This window comes from Hyperolius riggenbachi, chromosome 2 (assembly GCF_040937935.1).
Source record: "Hyperolius riggenbachi isolate aHypRig1 chromosome 2, aHypRig1.pri, whole genome shotgun sequence".
In the NCBI taxonomy this organism is placed as follows: domain Eukaryota; kingdom Metazoa; phylum Chordata; class Amphibia; order Anura; family Hyperoliidae; genus Hyperolius; species Hyperolius riggenbachi.
Window position 1 is genome coordinate 443,997,825 of NC_090647.1, and position 23,268 is coordinate 444,021,092.

General features: G+C 43.0%; 1 protein-coding gene across 1 annotated transcript in view; it reads left to right on the top strand.

Moving 5' to 3' along the window:
* The window catches only part of PHEX (phosphate regulating endopeptidase X-linked), a 297,029-nt gene that overhangs the window by 233,545 nt on the left and 40,216 nt on the right, over positions 1-23,268 (top strand). The window contains exons 17-18 of the mRNA XM_068270021.1: positions 15,759-15,826; positions 17,588-17,718. Of these exons, the coding sequence (XP_068126122.1) occupies positions 15,759-15,826; positions 17,588-17,718 (199 nt within the window). The remainder of the gene's footprint in view (positions 1-15,758; positions 15,827-17,587; positions 17,719-23,268) is intronic.

Sequence of the window (23,268 nt, forward strand, 5' to 3'; positions counted from 1 at the left end):
TACTGTTGCTTGGCGCGCGCACGTAGCCCTCAGTCTATTAGCGATAGAAGCACCAGGCAAAGCACCAGCATGTAACTGCGCGGCGGAAACCGCCGGCTGCGACGCGGAGATAGCCGCCATGCCGCTTGCTGTTGCGGCAGTATCTCCGCTATCCATTACATGCAGTACGTATATCCCATATGGAAACAAAACTTCTAGGAATAAAAAAAGGCCTCTATGGATGAATAGAAAGGTTAGAGATAAAATGAAGGGGAAAATAATGTCTATAAGGTCCTAAAACAGGAGGGGACCAAGGCTGCATTAGGCAATGATAAGGAGTGCAATAAAAGAAATTAGGCTGGCAAAGATTAAAGCTGAAAATCAAATCGCTTGGGATATCAAATCTAACCCAAAGAAGTTTTACAAGTACATCAACTCTAAAAAAAGAAAGTTTGACTGTATTGGACTCCTAAAAGATGAGGGTGGGAACTCAATGGAGGATGACCAAGGTAAGGCAGAGTTTTTAAATGCTTTCTTTGCTTCTGTCTTCACAAGGGAAACATCACTGTTGCAAACTACAGATGCAGAATCTCAATCTTCCAATTGTAATATTAAATATTTCACACAGGACGAAGTGAAGGCAAGACTAAATAAATTAAAAATAGACAAGACACCTGGCCCGGATGGCATGCATCCTCGGGTCCTGTTAGGATTCCTCCTGTGACGTGTTCTGTCCATTGCAGGTGGAGCCGCGAATGGACAGTTCTGGTTTTTTTTTCAGTCTGCATTAGGTTGTGCATTCGCAGTGAGTCACTTTATCATTTGCAATTGCTCTGCAGTTCTTGACAGCTCAGAATATTGTCATTATTCCACTAAGGGTTTGCTGCAGCTAAGCTGCAGCCAGATAGCCCTGGATTTCCTGCATGCGTGTTCTTGCATCGCACTGCATGCATTTGTTATGATAGTCTTTCAGCTAGCAAATGGTGTTCAGGCCAGCACAGAATTGAATGATTACCATTCAGCTGTGTGGAGATTTGCATCTCTGCTCTCATTGGATGACCTCAGTATAAAGGTTTGCTTCCTGCAAGTGTGCTCCGCCCGTCATAGTCTCAGCTCTGTCTAGGCTGTTACTAGGTCCCTTGATATTGTAAAATATATTCCTTGTCTTAGTTCAGTTAATCCTGTGGAGCTACGTTATATATTTCCCATGGGGACATACAGTATATACGTACTCCTTCTAGTATAGAGATTTTGTATTACCTAGCCTTGTTCACTGTATTGCTCCTGATCCTAGCCAGTGTTCCTTGCTTTTGTTATATATCGGTTCATTGCCGATATATACATATGTTAGTCAGTCATTGTAGTTTCATTGATAGCTGTAAATTGTAATACGCTAGGATATCATATCTATTGTATATTTGTCTATGTATTACATTTGCCTACCTTTTGATTCTGCTATTTCCTGACTATTCTGTCCTGTCCTTGCCAGGTAGCCATTGCTACGGTTGCTATTGGCTACCTCACTCTTGTCTTTGTGAATGCTTGCTGTCACTGAGATAGTGATTAGTTTAGCAAGCATTCATTCTGTCAGTCTCTGTCTTCCTAGTCCTGTCCTTGCAGGTAGCCATTGCTGTGGTTGCTATTGGCTACCTCACTTCAGTCTGTCTTGTATCTGTCTTAATGTTTGCTATCGCAAGAGCAGCGCAACATCGCACTGCGCTGCCATTGCGTCTTATCAGAAGCCCAGAGCTACAGTTGCTCTGGGCAGCCAGGGTAGCCTCTTCCATAATTCAGCTCTCAGCCTTGTTGTGCTGGCTAGTGATAAATTATGACCCCCCCAGCGTTACAGGTACTAAGGGAATCAAGTTCAGTTATAGATAAACCCCTTTATCTTATCTTTTACGACTCTCTTTCAACTGGCAGAGTCCCAGTGGATTGGCGTACAGCCCATGTTTTCCCATTATTTAAGAAGGGCAAATAATAAGATCCAGGAAATTATAGACCTGTAAGCTTACCATCAGTTGTATGCAAACTATTTGAAGGCTACTTAGAGATACTATACATGACTTTATAGAAGAAAATAATCTTTTTTCTCAGCATCAGCATGGGTTTACTAAAGACAGGTCCTGTTTGACTAACATGCTCAGCTTTTATGAGGTATTGAACGCTAATGTGGATATTGGGAATGTTGTAGATGTGATATACTTGGACTTTGCAAAGGCCTTCAACACTGTTCCCCACAAAAGGCTGGTGCAAAAGTTGAGGATGCAAGGACTGGGGAAGAGTCTGTGTGCATGGATAGGGAACTGGCGAATGGACAGAAAACAAAGAGTTGTGGTCAATGGATCATACTCAATATGGGTGACTGTTAGCAGTGGGGTCTGACAGGGGTCTGTACTGGGTCCAGTGCTCTTCAATTTATATATTAATGACCTAGTAGATACAGTAGAAAGCAATGTTGCCATTTTTGCAGATGATACAAAATTGTGCAGAATCATTAACTCTCAGGAAGATAGTGACATATTGCAACAGGATCTGGATAGGATGGCTATATGGGCACATAAATGGCAGATGGAATTCAATGTTGAAAAATGTAAAGTCCTGCATTTTGGTCATACCAATTGTCTAGCACCATACAAAATAAATGAGATACAGTTGGGGACATCAAACTTGGAGAAGGACTTAGGAGTACTCATAGACAACAAGTTAAATAATTGTATTCAATGCCAAGCCGCTGCAGCTAAAGCTAATACATTTTTGGGATGCATTAAAAGGGAAATAAAAACTCAAGATGCTAGCATAATATTGCCCCTATTTAACTCTCTAGTAAGGCCACATCTGAAATATGGAATTCAGTTCTGGGCACCACATTACAGGAAAGATATTGCAATTTTAGAGCAGGTGCAGAGACGAGCAACAAAATTGATATGTGGGATGGAAGGTCTCACTTACCAAGAAAGGTTAGATAAACCGGGTTTATTTAGTCTAGAGAAAAGACGTCTTAGAGGGGATCTAATTAACACGTATAAATACATCAGAGGGCAATATAAAAGCTTGGTGGATGAGCTTTTTGTCCCTAGGCCTTCTCAAAGGACTAGAGCAGTGTTCCCCAACCCTGCCCTCAAGGCCCACCAACAGTGCATGTTTTGTGAAAATCCACAGAGGTAGATAATCAGCTAAATACCTCACCTGTGCATGTTTGTGGTTTCCTTCAAAACATGTACTGTTGGTGGGCCTTGAGGACAGAGTTGGGGAACTCTGGACTAGAGGACATGATCTGCGCATGGAGGAAAAATGTTTTAGCCATTTATTTAGGAAAGGGTTCTTTACAGTAGGAGTGATTAATATGTGGAATGCATTGCCGCAGGAAGTAGTTATTCTATACCTGCATTTACATGGGGGCTTAGATGCTTTCCTTGCATTGAAAGACATCCATGGCTACAATTACTAGGTAATGCCCAGTGATGTTGATGCAGGGATTTTATCTGATTGCCATCTGGAGTCGGGAAGGGATTTTTTCCCTTTTTGGCCTAATTGGACCATGCCTTGTGAGGGTTTTTCACCTTCCTCTGGATCAACAGGGATATGTGAGGGAGCAAGCTGGTGTTGTACTATGTTCTCTGGTTGAACTCGATGGACATATGTCTTTTTTCAACTCAAATGACTATGTAACTATATGTAACTATGTATTACTAGTACAGTCATACTTATCGGTAATTTCTGTAGTCTGGCTCGGATTTTCCATAAGGCACTGTAGGTGCATGCCTACAGGCACCTTATCCAATGCACCTTATCCTCCTCTGCAGATTACTGATTTCAGGAGCTTACACTCTAATCCCGGCCTCGTATCACTGACCTTGGGCATTTACACCCTAAACCTTGTCTAATGTCACTTAGGACAATATGAGGAAGTGATTAGAGTTAGTGACATAAGGCATCAATTAGATTTAAGAATATTTTCACTTGGGGATGTGGCCTGTGTTCAGGGGTGGGGTTTAGGGCACCAGAACGCCTGTGCCTTCAGGCCTCTGAGTTGTAAATCCGGCCCTGGCTGTAGTTAAAGGATACCTGAACTCAAAGAGATATGGAGGTTGTCATCTTTATTTCCTATTAAAATACTTCAGCTTTTCTGTAATACTGATCTGTTAGATTCAGTATTTTGAGTCATACACCTTATACTATCATGCAACAAGTGGATCAGGCACAACTCATCTGCGCACTTGTTCTGGATCATTGATTCACTTGAATCACTGGTGGCCACAGTGCCAGCAGAGCCTGGCGTGCTGCAGCGGACGATCGGTAAGTGCCACTAGAGCCCACAGGCTCCCAAACAGATATCTGGTGACAGCGACTGGTGGAGCAAGGTGGCAGTGCCATGGTGATGAAGGAAAGCTCCACAGCACAAACACCTCACTCCCCATCGCTTGACATCGCTTGGGACACAGGAGCATCGCTCAGGCGAATAGCTACTTTTCACCTGAGTTACGATCATTATGCACAGTAATCGCTCAAGATGGCAATTGAATTTTCTGGAATATCCTGAGGTGATAAGAAGCTTGCACATTTTGAGCTTCTTTCCACCAAGGATTGCATATGACCTGTTGTCTTTTGTGCTTAACCTCTTGACGTCCAGCTAACGCCGATTGGCGTAAACTGGTCGTCTGCGGGTTACCATGGAAACGGCCGCTCGAGCAGCCTTTCCATGTCAGTTCACGGAGGGTGTCTCCGTGAACAGCCGGAGAGCCGCCGATCGCGGCTCGCCGGCAAAATGTAAACAGGCGGGGAAGAAATCCCCGCTGTTTACATCCTACGGCGCTGCTGCGCAGCAGCGCCGTAAGGCAGATCGGCGATCCCCGGCCTCTGATTGGCCGGGGATTGCCGGCATATGATAGGCTGAAGCCTATCCTTCAATGCGCAGGACGGAAATCCGTCCTGCGCAGCTCACAGGGGAAGGGAGAGGGAGGGAGCGGACGAGAGGGCGGAAAGCGCTGCGGAGGGGGGCTTTGAAGAGCCCCCCCCCGCTAAGCAACTGCAGCCGGCGGCGATCAGACCCCCCCACCAGGACATCCCCCTAGTGGGGAAAAAAGGGGGGTAGTGTGATCGCCCTGCTGCACTCCTGATCGGTGCTGCGGGCTGTAGAGCCCACGCAGCACCGATCAGTGCAGAAAGCCCTGGTCGGCAAGTGGTTAAAGAGGAACTGTCGCGAAAATCTTAAAATTTAAAACACATACAAATAAGAAGTACATTTTTTCCAGAGTAAAATGAGCCATACATTACTTTTCTCCTATGTTGCTATCACTTATAGTAGGTTGTAGAAATGTGACATTACCGACAGGTTTTGGGCTAGTCCATCCCTTCATGGGGGATTCTCAGCATGGCCTTTATTCTTTCTAAAGACATTCTCTGAAAAAGATTTATGCAAAGATGCTGGCCAGCCTCCCTGCTCACTGCACAATTTTTTGTCAGTTGGACGGAGCAACTGCCATTCACTAAATGCTTTTAAAAATAAAGAAAACCCTCAGAACCCTCCACGAGAAGATGGGCTAGTCCAAAATCTGTCGGTGATCTACTACTTACTGATTTCTGACCCCGTGGATTGTGGTCTGCCGCCCTCCCTCTGCCGGGCTTTGGTGCTTTCACCGGGGACACGCTGGGGCTCTTTCTGGTGTGCCCAGCATTCCACCGGCATCAGACTCCCGTGCTCGTCAGCGCTAACTCTTTGAGAGTCCCAAGCTGCAGGGACTGGCACTGCTCAGCTGACTGCCTGTATGCCTGAACTGACAGCCTGCACACCCCATGTGTGCTTTGAGGTTTGATCCGGACCCGGCTATTGGACCACAGCATGCCTTCAATTTTGGTTAACTGCAGACCCATCTGGAGCGGTACAGTATATGGTTTTTTCCATGCCTGACTCCATATTTCACCAACAGTCTCCTATATGAACTGCTGCATGAATCCTTGCTTACTTTTCGCTGATTGCTACAGTGCATGCCTTGCTGGTCTTCCTGTGCATGCACGAATTGAGGTATTCCATCCCCGTGTGCTGCTTGTAACCTGTTGGCATTCCATAATCATTAAACTGACTGTTTCACCATATGCTGTGCTTCATGTCGCTTAAGCTTCTACAGGACCTGGCATTGATATATATGCATTTTTCCTTTGCTGAAGGCCTTCTTGCACCTAGCACGGAGTCATTTTTGGTTATCTCTGGCCTGCCCAGGCAATTTTCCCCTTCCCCTTCCTTTCCATTAGACATGGGCCCTGGATCACTCTAGGTGATCAGTGTTATGGTGCATGGTGGTTGCATGAGTCGGTTCCAGTGTGGTGGACGGCCGTCCTATATGGGGTCTTGTTTTTAAAGTGTACTTGTCTATAGATTAATTGAATAAACTTTCATAATTTTATAAATTAGAGTAGTTCAATCGAGTTATTGTTGCACACACCTTGGTTTACCTTTTTTTTTCTCCTTACAATACATAGTTTACTACTTACTGTAAGTGACAGCAACATAGTAGAAAAGTCATTTCTGGCTCATTTTACTCTTGAAAAAACGTACTTTTTATTTGTATATGTTTACATGTATTTTAAATTTTAAAATTTTCGCGACAGAGGTCCTTTAAAGAACAAGTGACATCCATGCTAACCTAGTGGGGTGCAGTGGTTGTTTCTAGGAAGATTGTGTTTTGCATTAAGATTTAAACAGTCACTAGTGTAAGGTATTTTCCTTTGTCATTTATTCATTGTGATAAGTACTACGGAAAGAGCAAAAACACATGAAGCCTTAAAAATATTTAATTTGAGGGGCCTATGGGATTTTGTGAACAGAAAAGTTAGTTAATCGAGAAATGCCCTGCTGCTAGGACTACGATAGACACACAATAGAGGACAGTTGTCCGTGACTCAGCATATGATGATCATGCTAGCATAGTCAAAAATGGTGTAGGGGACACTTGTATTCACATTAGCTTTTGTATGAGTTTTGCAGCTGACAACAATCTAGTCTGTATACATCTGCATAGCTTAACCACTTCAGGACCACAGGCTTTACCCCTTCTAAAGACCAGGCCATTTTTTGGTGAAATAGGCCACTGCAGCTTTAAGGCCAAGCTGCAGGGCCGCACGACACAGCACACAAGTGATCCTCCGCTTTTCTACCCACCAACAGAGCTCTCTGTTGGTGGGATCTGATCGCCCCCTGGATGTTTGCTTATTTGTTTATTTATGTTTGTTTATTTATTTTCTAATAAATTTTTCTGCTTTTTCTTTTATTTATATACTCCCCCTGCCTATGACAGCCGATCACCTCCGAGCACGCAGAGGGGACAGCCGTGTCACACGGCTGTCCCCAGTACAGCGCTGCTGTAGATCGCATCACTGTACACCCTCATTAGATTGCAGTTTTGCAGTCTAACAGTCTCCGAGGGGCGATCGCCGATGGGAGACTGAAGGCGTAGCGGAGCAGGAGATGCGCACCCAGCCTGTGCGCAATCGTCTGCAAACTGCATCCCGACGACTTTACGCCGATCAACGTTAGGTGGTCCTGGGGCTGCCACCACGCCCATCGGCATGACGCGGTCATGGAGTAGTTAAAGTAGGATAAAAATTAAATTGTATATATGGCCTAAAGCATTACAACATAGCATAACACTAATAGCGAAAAAATACATAACTTTTTACTTCACATAGTTGATTATTTTTAAGATTGCCATTGCCATTTAGAATCATCAGACTGTGTTGAAGTGCACTGAGCTGTATAAACAATGCAGAAAATGTTCTGCTGTATCCAGGGGGAGAAGCAGAGAATGTTCTCTCCTTTATTTGCTCAGTAATCACCTAATTACAAGTCAATCTGATCATTTGCCCTGAAACTGGCAATGTTATCAATTAGCTTCAGTGAAGTTTAAACATGCCTTCAAATGGCATTAGAGCAGCTACATATTGTTTCATATTAATGTTTTACTGTGCAATACTTTAATTTTTATTTTCATCCCATTTTCAGTGTCTAACCTTGTAGAGGCTCTCTAGAGTTGGTGACTGACCTTATGGGCTATGAGACTGTCTTATCGCTATTACAGAGCAATAAAGGGACCTTTTTAATTTGTGATAGTTAATATTTTCATTTTAATATTCCTTTAAACATCTGTTTTTATTAGTAAAACTTATAAGCAGTTAAAAATAAAATGAAAAATAATTACGGTATGTATTTTCTTAAAGTGTGCCTAGTGCAGCAGGGTTTACAGTGTAAATGTGGTGTTACATTACTCTCTTAACATAACAGCTTTGTGAAATGTAACAGGTTAAACTATCTATTCTTATTCTGCTCTACTCCACGCCCTACTCCATGCCGCCTATACATTTAAACCAAACCCTCAGGGCCCTGCAAAAGAAATCATGGTCAAAAAGAATATTAATAATAATAATGATAATTGTGGCTGGATAGTGTAATGGTTAAGGGCTCTGCCTCTGACACAGGAGACCAGGGTTCAAATCTCGGCTCTGCCTGTTCAGTAAGCCAGCACCTATTCAGTAGGAGACCTTGGGCAAGACTCCCTAACACTGTTACTGCTTATAGAGTGCATCCTAGTGGCTGCAGCAAAGGCACTTTGAGTTCACAGGAGAAAAACACAATATAAATATTCTGTGTCTAGTAATAATTTTCATGCCCTTGTATTTTGTGGGTTTATCAGATAGAGCAATAAGTAGATAGTCTGTAGGAAAAATAAAGATAATGAGACTGTGGCGAATGTCAGGAAACCGCAATATTTTATCAAGGTGTCTTACTTTGCAAATCATCGAGCCGATTTACTGAAGTCTATACAGAGGCTGGAAATCATACTAAAATAAAATACAACCTTGTAATTTGTATGTTGCATACAGCCATAATAAAAATACATTTGCTTACATTTTCTTGGAGAGCATAGATAGAGAAAATCTTTCCTATGCAACAATACCTTGGAACATTCATTTCTATTTTCTGCAGGCAGCATGACAATATAGGCATCTCGAAATGACTAGGGATATGTCTTTCCGTAATGTGGGTGACTGGTGACAGCAATGAGCACAGGTCAATATGACCCCATCCTTCTTGTACAGATACAATTTAAGAAAGCAAAACATCCCTTGGAGCTGTGGTTAGGGACCAGGAGGCAGGTCAATAATGGGCAGATAAGATGCAGTGTATAATCTTAAAGGTTACCAAAGACATAAACATGAAATGAAACACTAGAAAAATACTAGATTCAACATATGATTAGATCATTCATACATAAAGTGTTGTCACTGTTCAGCTTGCTGTATGAAGTGTTTCTGGTCATTTGATTTGTTTTTCGTGTGACATATGCATTTGTTGGTTGGTACAGGTGTGGAGAGTTCTCCACCATAACTACGATATGTGTGGTGCTGGCTTACTTCTGTGTACTGAGAAAAGATAAAAAAAGACATGTCAACAAGTCCCATTAGATTAACTTTCCAACCCCACTCTTCCATGGGTAACATACCGTACAACATCTCCTCTCTTTGATATAAATCTTGGGGCAGCAGCTTCCCTTTTCTATGCCCCCCCCCCATGTGCAAGTCCATGAAGCAGGAAGTTTGGACACTAGAGGCACTGGGGAGGTTTTGGCACTGCTATAGGCACCCATGACAATAGCGGCTATAACCACCTTGTGCCTGCTATTTGTAGCTGCAGTTTGTATAGAGGGCAGTTTCATGCACCCAAATTTCCTCTTATAGCTGCTATTAACATAGGCATTTCTAAGTGTAGAAACAAACCAGCGTGAAACATCCATCAGGCTACCACTGCCTAGCGCTCACTTTTGCCATTGAACTGCAACAGCAGTGGTGCTCGGATAATTTCTGTGATCACGGAAATGCCATTATTCACAAGCACTTTTTCACTATTTGAATTCCGAATCCGTGTTCGATTCTGGATCATGGAAATCAACCATGGAAATTCCGTGATTGAAAATATTCAGAACGCAATCACGGTCGTGATCACGGTGCGGAAAGCTGTGATTAGGTTGTGATTAGCGGAAATGGGCAGAATTGACATCCCTGGGCCAATCAGAGGCCCCCAGCCACGCCCTAGCAACCAATCATAGGAGGGGAGGCTCTGCCCTCCCCTCCTGTATATAAAGTGGGTGGCCATTGAAGGAGCTCCGTCCTTGCTAGAATCTGTGGCACTGAGAGGATCATCTCCAGGCCATATTGTGCATCAGCAAGAGCTTTTCCAGTCCTTACATTGCCCTTATACTGTATCTGATACTAGTATTCAGCTAGCTAGCCAGCCAGTGAGTGATTACTTAAGTTAGTTGTCAACGAGAGAGTGTACTGATTTGCTGTGCTTACTGCAGACAGGCAGGTTCACACTGATTCTACTGCTCTATTACTGTATACTTGTTAGCTAGCTAAGCCAGCCAGGATCAACTTCAGTTAGTTGCATTCACTGCCACTTGTCAGTCACTAAGTTTAGTCAGTGACATTGTACTGTGCTAGTAGCATTCAGCCGTTTATTGTGCTGTGCATGTGCATAGTGCAGGCAGACCGCTGTCTGCAAATTTTTGTGCTCTATATTACTGTATCTGATACTTGCAGTCAGCTAATTAGCCAGTGATCAACGTCAGTTAGTTTCATTCACTGCCACTGGTCAGTCACTAAGTTTAGTCAGTGACATTGTACTGTGCTACTAGCGTTCAGCCAGTTATTTTGCTGTGCGCATAGTGCAGTCAGACCACGTTGCTGTCCACTGATTTTCGTGTTCTATTACTGTATTCAGTATTTTTTTTCTTTTCTGAGGGTGCTCAGCTGTAGGGGGTGCAGCAGAGATATGTCTATCAGCAGCACAGCCTGGGCCGATTCAGCCAACGCATTTCCCTACTAAAGTCTGCGTTCCCAGGGCCAGGGTCCACAGATGCATCTCATTTTTTGGCAGCATTATCATGCTGTGGTACCACCAGTAAGGTGCCACGGTCGTTCGGTGTTGCCGCACTGACCGCTTTAGTCCTCCTCCGGCTGCCGCTGAGGTTCTATTTCACTATTAAAGTCTGCGTTCCCACTGCCTGGGTCCATGGACAAATCTGCTGCCATGTCATTGCATATATGATTAGGTGAAAAGTACACAATGAGCAAAAATATGAACTTCATTCATGAGCTGTAATGTAGATTATGCTCATCAGTCCAGGGTTGTACCAGTGCTGTGGTGGAAGGGCCAGCATATGATATATGGATTTCTGTAGATATCATGGTAAGTCTGATTCTTGAGGAGCTGCTAAACTGATTTTAGCTAAATGTGGAGATAGAATTTTTTTTAAAGTAGCGTATATTCCGGCGTATGGGACGACCCCTCAACTTTTCCAGTTAAAATATAGAGTTTGGGATATACTCGCCGTATAAGAATACCCCTCTTCCAACACACACAAAATAAAAATTAAAAAAACATCATATACTGGTGCTATATATGAACCGATACTGGTGCTGTAATGTACAGTGGCTTGCAAAAGTATTCTGCCCCCTTGAAGTTTTCCACATTTTGTCACATTACTGCCACAAACATGAATCAATTTTATTGGAATTCCACATGAAAGACCAAGACAAAGTGGTGTACACGTGAGAAGTGGAACGAAAATCATACATGATTCCAAACATTTTTTATAAATAAATAACTGCAAAGTGGAGTGTGCATAATTATTCAGCCCCCTGAGTCAATACTTTGTAGAACCACCTTTTGCTGCAATTACAGCTGCCAGTCTTTTAGGGTATGTCTCTACCAGCTTTGCACATCTAGATACTGAAATCCTTGCCCATTCTTCTTTGCAAAACAGCTCCAGCTCAGTCTGATTACATGGACAGTGTTTGTGAACAGCAGTTTTCAGATCTTGCCACATATTCTCAATTGGATTTGGATCTGGACTTTGGCTGGGCCATTCTAACACATGGATATGTTTTGTTTTAAACCATTCCATTGTTGCCCTGGCTTTATGTTTAGGGTCCTTGTCCTGCTGGAAGGTGAACCTCCGCCCCAGTCTCAAGTCTTTTGTAGACTCCAAGAGGTTTTCTTCGCCAGATTGCCCTGTATTTGGCTCCATCCATCTTCCCATCAACCCTGACCAGCTTCCCTGTCCCTGCTGAAGAGAAGCACCCCCAGAGCATGATGCTGCCACCACCATATTTGACAGTGGGGATGGTGTGTTCAGAGTGATGTACAGTGTTAGTTTTCCGCCACACATAGCTTTTTGCATTTTGGCCAAAAAGTTCCATTTTGGTCTCATCTGACCAAAGCGCCTTCTTCCACATGTTTGCTGTGTCCCCCACATGGCTTGTGGCAAACGGGACTTCTTATGCTATTCTGTTAACAATGGCTTTTTTCTTGCCACTCTTCCATAAAGGCCAACTTTGTGCAGTGCACGACTAATAGTTGTCCTATGGACAGATTTCCCAACCTGAGCTGTAGATCTCTGCAGCTCGTCCAGAGTCACCATGGGCCTCTTGATTGCATTTCTGATCAGCGCTCTCCTTGTTCGGCCTGTGAGTTTAGGTGGACGACCTTGTCTTGGTAGGTTTACAGTTGTGCCATACTCCTTCCATTTCTGAATGATCGCTTGAACAGTGCTCCGTGGGATGTTCAAGGCTTTGGAAATCTTTTTGTAGACTAAACCTGCTTTAAGTTTCTCAATAACTTTATCCCTGATCTGTCTGGTGTGTTCTTTGGACTTCATGGTATTGTTGCTCCCAATATTCATTTAGACAACCTCTGAGGCCATCACAGAGCAGCTGTATTTGTACTGACATTAGATTACACACAGGTGCACTCTATTTAGTCATTAGCACTCATCAGGCAATGTCTATGGGCAACTGACTGCACTCAGACCAAAGGGGGCTGAATAATTACGCACACCCCACTTTGCGGTTATTTATATGTAAAAAATGTTTGGAATCATGTATTATTTTCGTTCCACTTCTCACGTCTACACCACTTTGTATTGGTCTTTCATGTGAAATTCCAATAAAATTAGACAGAGGTGCTCTGCTTGCTATAACTGAATTGCTGTTGTTTATCCCCTGCTTATTGCCTGAAGAAGTGGGCTGTGCCCGCGAAACGCGTTGCATCTTTGGGGTATTTTCAATAAATGTGTATATCTATATATTTACAGTCCTTGGTGTCTGCTTTAACGGAGGCGAGTCCACCACTTCCTCCCAGCAATTTTTTAAAAAAAATTTATGTACTTTTATCCTTCTGGCGCCTCTGTTCACCTACCAAAATAAAATTGATTCATGTTTGTGGCAGTAATGTGACAAAATGTGGAAAACTTCAAGGGGGCCAAATACTTTTGCAAGCCACTGTATGTGGTACCCAGTACATAACAGTATATAGGTGATTGACTGGTTGGATTGGTCAACTCTTCCTCTCCATAAGTGGATTGGTCATCTCTCCTTGTCTACCTGTTTATCAGAGCAGTATGGAAGAATAGATTGGGCTGTGCCCATAAAACACTGGCCCCCCTTGTATCCTATTTGCGTACGTTAAAAAGGGGCGCTGGGAAAAAAGGGCGCCGGGTTTTTAACGATAAGCATGGATAACGTTTAAAAATGTATTGTACTGTATTTCGTTTAAAATTAATGTTTTTTAAAGTTATAAATCATTAAAAAATGTGCATTAAATCGGCAATTGTAAAAACGTTAATCTTTCGTTTAAATATTGAAACGTATAATAACGTTAAAAAAAAAAAAATTAGTAAGTAACCCTCCCTGTACCTACCCCTAACCCCTAGACCCCCCTGTTGATGCCTAAACCTAAGACCCCCCTGTTGGTGCCTAAGTAACTCTCCCTGTACCTACCCCTAACCCCTAGACCCCCCTGTTAGTGCCTAAACCTAAGACCCCCCTGTTGGTGCCTAAACCTAAGACCCCCCTGTTGGTGCCTAAACCTAAGACCCCCCTGTTGGTGCCTAAACCTAAGACCCCCCTGTTGGTGCCTAAACCTAAGACCCCCCTGTTGGTGCCTAAACCTAAGACCCCCCTGTTGGTGCCTAAACCTAAGACCCCCCTGTTGGTGCCTAAACCTAAGACCCCCTGTTGGTGCCTAAACCTAAGACCCCCCTGTTGGTGCCTAAACCTAAGACCCCCCTTTTGGTGCCTAAACCTAAGACCCCCTGTTGGTGCCTAAACCTAAGACCCCCCCTGTTGGTGCCTAAACCTAAGACCCCCCTGTTGGTGCCTAAACCTAAGACCCCCCTGTTGTTTTTTTCGTTTAAAAATAATGTTAAAAAAAATGTACTGTTTTTCGTTTAAAAATAATGTTTGAAAAAAAATATTGTACTGTTTTTCGTTTAAAAATAATATTTAAAAATGTATAAATCATTAAATAATGTGTAATCATGAGAAGCAGTAATAAAACATTAAGTCTCCGGGCGCCGCTTTTAAAACGTTATTTTTCACCGGCGCCCTTTTTTCCTATCGGGCGCCCATTAAACGATATTTATTATAGGAGTGAATGGCGGCGCCCGATTTGTCCACTAGCCTCAGGCGCCCGAATTTACTGTTTCCATCCTATTTACCTCCTTCTCTGCCTCTCAGATCTTGCACAGGTGCACCTGCGACGCTTCACAACAGTCCTCAGCAGCGAGATCTGAGAGGCGGTAACAGGATAGGGTGTATCACCCGGCATCAATGACACCCAGCGTATAAGACGACTCCTGACTTTTTAGAAGATTTTCAAAGGTTAGGAAGTAGTCTTATATGCCAGAATATACAGTAAATTGGATCCTTTTGCAAATGCAGCCCCCCAAGCCTTTTCTGGTGTCCTCCAAAGCTCTCTGCAGTTAATTCCATGTGGCATGCATGCAGGGACCACAATTGTGTTCCCACTCTGCCTCCCCCTTTGCTCACATGTAGGTTATCAGCCACCACTGTAGCAGTAGCAGCCACTGATTAGCAGCCACCACTATTGCAGCAGTAGTACAGCCACTGATTAGCAGCTGCCACTGTGCTAACTGTGCATGATATTTGGGTTATTTCTTGTGAAAATGTTTTAATTCCAACGTGTCGCATGCATAGTGTACCTAACGGCAATCAGCAAAAATTGTGCTTGACTTCGCTAGTTCAGCCCCTTAGCACTCTCAAATATGGCGACGTGGCCCATCGCTTAAAAGGTCTGGACACCCCTGATCTAGGTTGTTCAAAACTTCTTCATATGTCAGTTGACCTAAATGGACATCTGCATTTTTTTCTGCCAATCTAGCTGTCTAACCTAAAAATTATGTTACATCGCTGTGCAATATCAGTTATTTTCATTACTTTTTGCAAGTTATAGTCTACATGTGACTAATCATATAGAAATTAATAATTGATCTCAGGCAACACATTGATTACCTAAAATGGCTTTGTTGTTGATCCTAAGTACAGAAGATCTGAATTGTAGTGTAAAATCAGTATCAGGATAAAATTGTCAAGACAGGATTTTGATGGTTCCTGCTTGCTCTGAAGGTAAAAGGAAACTGACCGCCAACTTGAAAATATAATGAAAACTGTATTTGAATGCATCAGTGTCAGACATTTGCCAACTTTCCCAGGGGGAAATGATTAGAACTGGCAGCCCGATGATCCCATTTCATCTTTGATCTGTGATATTCCCAGGCAACATTGTGAAAATGAATAATTAAAGTCTGAATCCTAGCTGGTTCCTGATAAGAAAATAAATGATGCAGAGGAAAGCAGAGCTATTCATCAGAAAGAGGATGTAGGGGATATTTTTCTAATACTATTTACATGTTCTTCTGTGGCAGATTCCTCAGCTACGGAGCGATCGGAGTAATTGTGGGCCATGAATTCACGCATGGATTTGACAGCAATGGTAAACATTTCTCTGACATATAAGTACTTATAAGATATAGGAACTTTCATTTAAATATATTTATACTTTATAGGCTGATTTTGTGATGCTGGTCTAGTATCTCATTATTTGAAGTATTTGACTTGACTAGTGCTCTTAAAATATAATTAAGAAAACAGGGTTCTAGTCAATAATACAATATATATTTTTCTGTACTTATACTGACAGCAAACTAAGGCTGGCCATACAATAGTCGATTGTTTGTATCAATATCAGTCTGATTCAATCAAATCTACTAGAAATCAATGCAGCAAATGATTCCCAATCAAGTCAGTCGATTGGTCTAGATGGAAGATTTTGCTCGATCGGCAGCAGGTTGGGAATGTGTTGCTAGTGGTGTTCAATATAACAACAGCTGAGCTTATACTCACCTGTCCGCCACGTATCTTCTATCCACTGCTGGGCTCTGCTTTCTTGCTCTTAGCTCCCGGGCACCTGTGTCACGTCACACATGCTAGAGGTCAAACTCTAGAGACCTCTAGTGGTCATGTAAGGTGCATACCACGGTGCCTGTAGCATGTGAACTCTATTGTTTATCATGTGACACAGGCTCCCAGGAGAGAAGAGAGAGGAAGGAGAGCCTGGCAGTGGAAAGAAGACATGCGGAGGACAGGTGAAAGCAGACTGTGCACAGCTTGGGGTGGAACTGAAGTCCTGGGGACCGGCAGGTAGTGCTCAAAGATTTTCAATAGATTTCATGCTAAAATATATTTAAAAAATCTAGGTACGGTGTATGGAAGGATTGAATCAGATAGATCACGCTCTGATCAGATGATGATCTGAGAGGACCTGTCTGAGGAGCCCCATTGGCCAATGTATGGCCAGCTTAAGAATAGTGTGTGCAAAATTCTGTATGAAATCTGAACCTGTAAAAAAAATGTGTACTATGCACAGTCACTCAGGTAAAAACCACAGGGTGTTTGTGTTGGAAGCTGTATTGTGTGAAGTGTGTAGATGTGTTTTGGATTATAAAGCCAATAGCAGGAAGGGCACTCTTCCCTTAGCTGAGGAAGGTTTTTATGTTTTTTTGTTTGTATTGTCTTGCTATAGATCTTATTGGAGTATAAAATGTATTTGCTACAATAAAGTATTTTGGAATATATAACCTGGTTGAGCACTAAGCAGCACTCACTACAATTTGCATTTAATTTACTGGTATATCTTTGGGATATGTCAAGAAAACCATCTAAATATGGGAAGAACGTATTTCTACTTTATATGTATATTGTGCTGACATCTTCCATGGCGCTTTTCAGAGTATATACTCATGTCACTTACTCTTCCTTTTTCGGGGGGAGAAAAAACTAACTTATTGCATTTTTTGGGATGTGTGAGGAGTGTCTGGAGGAATACCAAGCAGATATAGGGAAAAAACTTTCATCTCACTTTGTGCAGATAGTATCCCCACCACAATTAGTTTGGGACCCTAACAACGGCAAAACTGTAATGCCATTAACGATGCCACTGTGCTATCCACTCTTACCAGCTTCACACAGTCCGTTTTTTGGCTAAGGGTTTCAACATGTACCCGAGTGCTGCAACGTGAGAGTTCTCACTATTTTGCCACTGTGCTGCCATTTTTTTCTGTATACTCATACATCTATTGCATTAACATTATTTTCAGATAGTTGTAAAGTAGATCTGTCATTAAAGTAAGCAAATTGATTATTTTATACTTTTTTGATAGTTTTACTAACCTCAAATTATCACCTATATGTATAGGTCGTAAATATGACAAAGATGGAAACCTGCATCCATGGTGGACTACAGAATCAGAGGAGAGATTCAAAGAGAGGACAAAGTGCGTAGTAGATCAATACAATGACTATTACTGGAAACAAGCGGGCCTAAATGTAAGTCTAACAAAAATTAGTTTACAAAGTTAGTTTAAAAAAAAAAAGTTTTTGACGCTGACACAGTAGAGTCTCATTTATCCGGCAACAACTGGGATCGGCTGATGCCATAGAAGTGTGATTTCTGGTTGCTTGATACTGAAAAATAGGCCCTGCTAATTCAGTACTATACTCCTCTCTATATACTGTATATACCATGAACTCTGTATTACATTTTAGAATACAGAATTGAAAGTATATTTACCTTAAGGGAGCCAAGGAATCCAGTCCTTAAGCAAAGAAGAGCACTGAGAGTACTGCCAGAAATTTTGATGGTTGGTTGAGACTGCTGGTTAGTTGAGTATCAGATAACCGGCAAAAAATAAGGAAACAAATATATGTTTTAGTTCTCCTTTTTGATTGTAATGATCGCTGCTGCAGCAGGTGTTGCTGGAAGTAGTAGTGCTGCAGCTCAGGCAGTTCTGATCTCTTTCCATGCAAGCTGCATAGCTTTGTCTGCCTTTCCCTGCTGTCAGCTTGTGACTGATTATCATTCACCTGTGTGGGAATCTGCATGTCTGCTCCCATTGGATGACCTCAGTATAAAGATCTGCTTCCTGCAGGACTCCTCGGGTTTTCATAGCTTCAGTTTAAGCCTGTCTTGCTGTCGCTTCAGCCCCCGATCGTGTTTCTTGTTCTAAAGATACTTTGCTGGTTTTGCATCATATATTGGTTCATTGCCCATATATATGCATACCAGCACGTTTATTATTTTCCTTGTATTCGTGTTACGTTGATACATCAGTGTCGCTGATGTATACGTACACGAACTGTTTATATCCTGTGTGCAGTTAGTCAGCTTTCCAGCACGTTTTGGTAGTTTGCGCGTATCGTGAGCACCCGTGCTGAGCTAGTATCCTGCTCCTGGTCCTGTTCCTGGATTGCGTTCATCTCTGCGAGGAGATAACGAATCCTTCTGAATCCTGTCCTGTTACCGTTTGTGGATTGCGTTCATCTCTGCAAAGAGATAACGAATCCTTCTGAATCCTGTTCTGTTACTGTTTGTGGATTGTGTTCATCTCTGCGAAGAGATAACGAATCCTTCTGAATCCTGTTCTGTTACCGTTTGTGGATTGCGTTCATCTCTGCGAAGAGATAGCGAATCCTTCTGAGTCCTGTTCCCTGTATTACTCCAGTCCTAGTCAGCGTTCCTGCTTATGTCATATATCGGTTCATTGCCGATATATACATATGTTAGTCAGACGTTACAAATAGTTTCATTGATAGCTGTAATTGTAATACGCTAGGAAAACATACTTATTGTATTTTTGTCTGTGTTACGTTCATCTATCTTGATCCTGCTATTTCCTGACTATCCTGTCCTGTCTTTGTGAGGCACGCCATCGCTGCAACGCATTGGCTGCCTCATTCCAGTCTGTCTTGTTGTGGACGCTTGCTGTCACTAAGTAGCGGCTAGCTAGCAAGCGTTCATTCTGTCTACCTGTCCTGATCTCCTCAGTTCTGGTTTATGCGCTCAGCGCTACTTTGCGCTGAGACGTTATAGCGAAAGCATTGTTTGTGGCTGTCGGATCTGCACCGGCTCTGTGCGCCACAATCTCCTTTTGGAGTCAGTCCTCCCCTCCACTATACTAGGGATAGCCTGTTTCCTTGTGCTAGTGTGTGTACCTCCTCCACGTCAGCTCATGCGTTGCATGCTGACTGTGGAGAATACACCACCAAGCCTTACATTATGAAAACCCCATTACCAATCCCCATTGTGGGGGGGATTCCCAGAAAGTATGACACTGTTAATTATGGTTCCTGTTCCTTTAAGAAATTTGAAGAACTTAACTCTGAAACAGAAAATGAGTTTTTCTCTGAATGTGCCAGGTTCCTAGCCAATCCCGATCTCCAAGCGACTCCTGTTTCAACCTGGGCACTCCAACTAAGTTATATTTTGTTTAAAGGGGAATTATTCCAGTGGGCATTTGATGTTCTCAATCATTCCGATTTGAAAGAGAGACCGCTGGAATTTCTAGCATTTGTGATCCATAACTGGTTGCGCATAGATCCATTGCCTTTTCCTCTTAATGAACTCCTGGCAGCAGGCCAATCAGCTTCTCCTTCAATTGCTTGCAAAAATGTTCAGCAAGCAGAAAGTGTTACTGATAATTTTCCTGCAGCCTTGAATAAATCACCAAAACCAGCAGGGTCTAAGGCAAAACGCAAACGTTCTAAGAAACGTGTCCGATCTGCAGAGTCGTTATCCTTAGCGACTGAGACCTATAATGAGATTCTGCCATTAACAGATAATGAAATGCAATTGTCTTTCAGGGGAGTTAAATGGACTTATGAAACTACTAATGAACTTTCCTCCCTGGCTAGGGAAAATAAAGATTTTTGTTTAAAAGAATTATCTGAGTATGATTATGAGGAGATATTACAGAGTATTGAACAAATCAACTTATTTGTGAAGCAAGGAAAGTTTGCATACACTACAGTTCAGCACTTGCTACAGGTATTGGAGATTCTTAGGAATAAGGAATCTGCCAATCACCTGCTAATTAACCCAATATATGTCCCTGCTACAATCATATCTGCAAACCATGATCTGCCTGTTAAGTATGCTTGGAATCCTCCATTTGAGAAAGGAGAGATGGAAGCTCTGGTCAATGAATGGAAGAATGATTCAAGTTCATTTTGTCAATTTTACAGTGCAAAAAGTGAATTAGTATTGAATGCATGCATTAAGTCTGCCTATAACCTAATAAAAACTGGTGTGTGTGGGTATGACTTTGTGGCTCCATTGGTTGATGTGTGGGAACTGATTTTGGATGATTTTTATGTGACTCCGAATTCGCAAATTTGGCGTTCTGACCCGCCTGCTTCAGCACCTTTGGCTGATTCAGCAGGTGATTCGGAGCTCTTTTTGTGTGAAATTGAAGTTCCTGCAATTCCACCCTGTACCATGGATAACTCAGTGTTACTTACCAGTAAAACAGAAGCCACTGATACATTCTTAACCTTGCCCTGCCCAAATTTCTCAGCAGAGAATCCAGAGGTCCTGTTGACTTCTGAGTCCAGCCTAGCCAGTACTCATGAGTCTTTGTTCAGTGAAACAGACACCAGAAAAATCTTGCCTGCCTCTGCAAACACTTGTGCAGAAATTACCTGTGTTAATAAAGTTCAACTCCTGTCTGATCCAGCAGATGCCAATAGATGCACTACATCAGTTTCCGAGTCCCAGCAATCCTGTCTAGAAACCTAACCTCAGAACCCCAGCATCTGGATTTTCCAATTTTACAAATGAATGGTGATTCAGATGCGCAAACATTGTGTCTTGATCTTCCTTTTTCTACACCTCGCTCTAGTTTCGTGAATAGCTCAGAGCATCTGCTATGTGAACCTGAAATCGCAGAATTATTACCTTGTTCAGAAAATATTCCAGTAAATTTGCCCTGTATCGTGAATAGCTCAGAGCATCTGCTATGTGAACCTGAAATCGCAGAATTATTACCTTGTTCAGAAAATGTTCCAGTAAATTTGCCCTGTACCATGAATTGTGCAGTAGATCTCTCCAATGAAACTCAGGTCACAGAATCATTATGCTGTCCAGCAGGTGCTTCCATGGTTTTGCCCTGCAATATGGACTGTTCAGTGATCCTGTCCAGTGAAGCTGTGGTCGCAGAGTCTTATGCTTCACCCAGTACTTTGGATACTTCAAACCCTCTAGCAGAGGAGTCTGAGGCACTGCTTACCTCAGTTGGTGTTGCAGTAATATTCACTTGTCTAGCAGCTGTTTTGGAATTACAGTCTGCTCTAATAAAACTTGATGAATTTCTGCCCAGCAAAGCAGAAGCCATTGAAATATTGTTCTCGTCAGCAAGTGTGTTAGATACCTTGCCCTGTACACAGTCTGATTTAACCAATGTTGTTGAGTCCCTCTCCAGTGTTGTAACAGCCGAGGAACTCCAGCCCTGTCCTCTGAATGTTTCAGAAGTCTTGCCCTGTAACATGGATAATTCTGATTCTCTGTTCAAAATAATAGAAATCTCAGAATTTCAGTCCGGTCTGATGAGTGTTCCTGAAACCCAGCCCTGTATCCTGAAAGATTCTGGTTCTCTGGCCGCTGTGGCAGAGGTTCCAGAGTCCCCTTCCTGTCCAGGGAATTCCTCAGTTTTGCCTAGTCCAGTGGGGGCTGCTGCAATACTGACTTGTTCTGCAGCGCCTCATGAGCTCCAATCCAGTGTATTAGATGAGTCTCTGTCCAGTCCAGAGGTAGTTGTGGAGTCCCTATCTAGTTCAGTGCATACATCAGAAGATTTGTCCTGTCTTGTTAGTGCCCCTGAATCTGATTTGTTACTGACTTTGCTGGAATCAGCGACATCTAAGTCTGATCCTGCATTCTCGTGTAAAAGTCCAGTAGTTGCGAAGTCTAGTCATGATGATTTTTTTTTTGGCCAGTCCTGGTTTTGGTCCTGTCTTGGCTGACCCTGAGGCTCACAGTTCCTTGACATGCCCAGAGGTTTCTCTTGTGCCAGTGTGCCCAGATGTTCTTTGTGTGCCAGAATGCCCAAGTGTGTCTAAGGTGTTAGCGTGCTCTGATGCTTCCTTAGTGGGAACATGTTCTGATGTTGCCAGTCTGCCTGCATGCCCAGAGATGGCTCTGGTCCCTGAAAGCCCTGATCTTGATGTTTGTCCTTGTGGCCCTGACTCAGGAATTGCCCTAGGTTCCATAGGGGTTCTTGATAGTTCTCCATGTGAGCCTAAGGGGCGTTCTGACCTATGGGGATCTCTTTGGAGCTTCAAGGTGTTCTGGGAGGTCTCTGAGAAAACTTGTCCTGGTGCCTTGGACTGGTTCAACAGTGGGTTTTGTGTTGGTAAAGACAGTCCCGGTGGGCATTGCAAAGGCTTTGGCGTTTTTGAACGGTTCCTGGAAGGCGGTGGGTATCGCTCAGGGAGTTTCGGAGGGCTTTCTTCTGGAAATCATGGTTCTGATGGGTGTCACACTGGGGCTTGTAGTACTGATGGGCATGGTTCTGTAGGTTCTGGTTCTGATGGGTCCAGTCTTGTGGGGACTGATCCTGGAATTCGGTCTTGCCGGGCTGTCCCGGTCATCATGAATTATCAGTCAGACTGTTTTGTTGGGAATTTCAGTTTTGAAAAGCGTCTGGAATCCGCTTTTAAGGGCGGGGGTACTGTAATGATCGCTGCTGCAGCAGGTGTTGCTGGAAGTAGTAGTGCTGCAGCTCAGGCAGTTCTGATCTCTTTCCATGCAAGCTGCATAGCTTTGTCTGCCTTTCCCTGCTGTCAGCTTGTGACTGATTATCATTCACCTGTGTGGGAATCTGCATGTCTGCTCCCATTGGATGACCTCAGTATAAAGATCTGCTTCCTGCAGGACTCCTCGGGTTTTCATAGCTTCAGTTCAAGCCTGTCTTGCTGTCGCTTCAGCCCCCGATCGTGTTTCTTGTTCTAAAGATACTTTGCTGGTTTTGCATCATATATTGGTTCATTGCCCATATATATGCATACCAGCACGTTTATTATTTTCCTTGTATTCGTGTTACG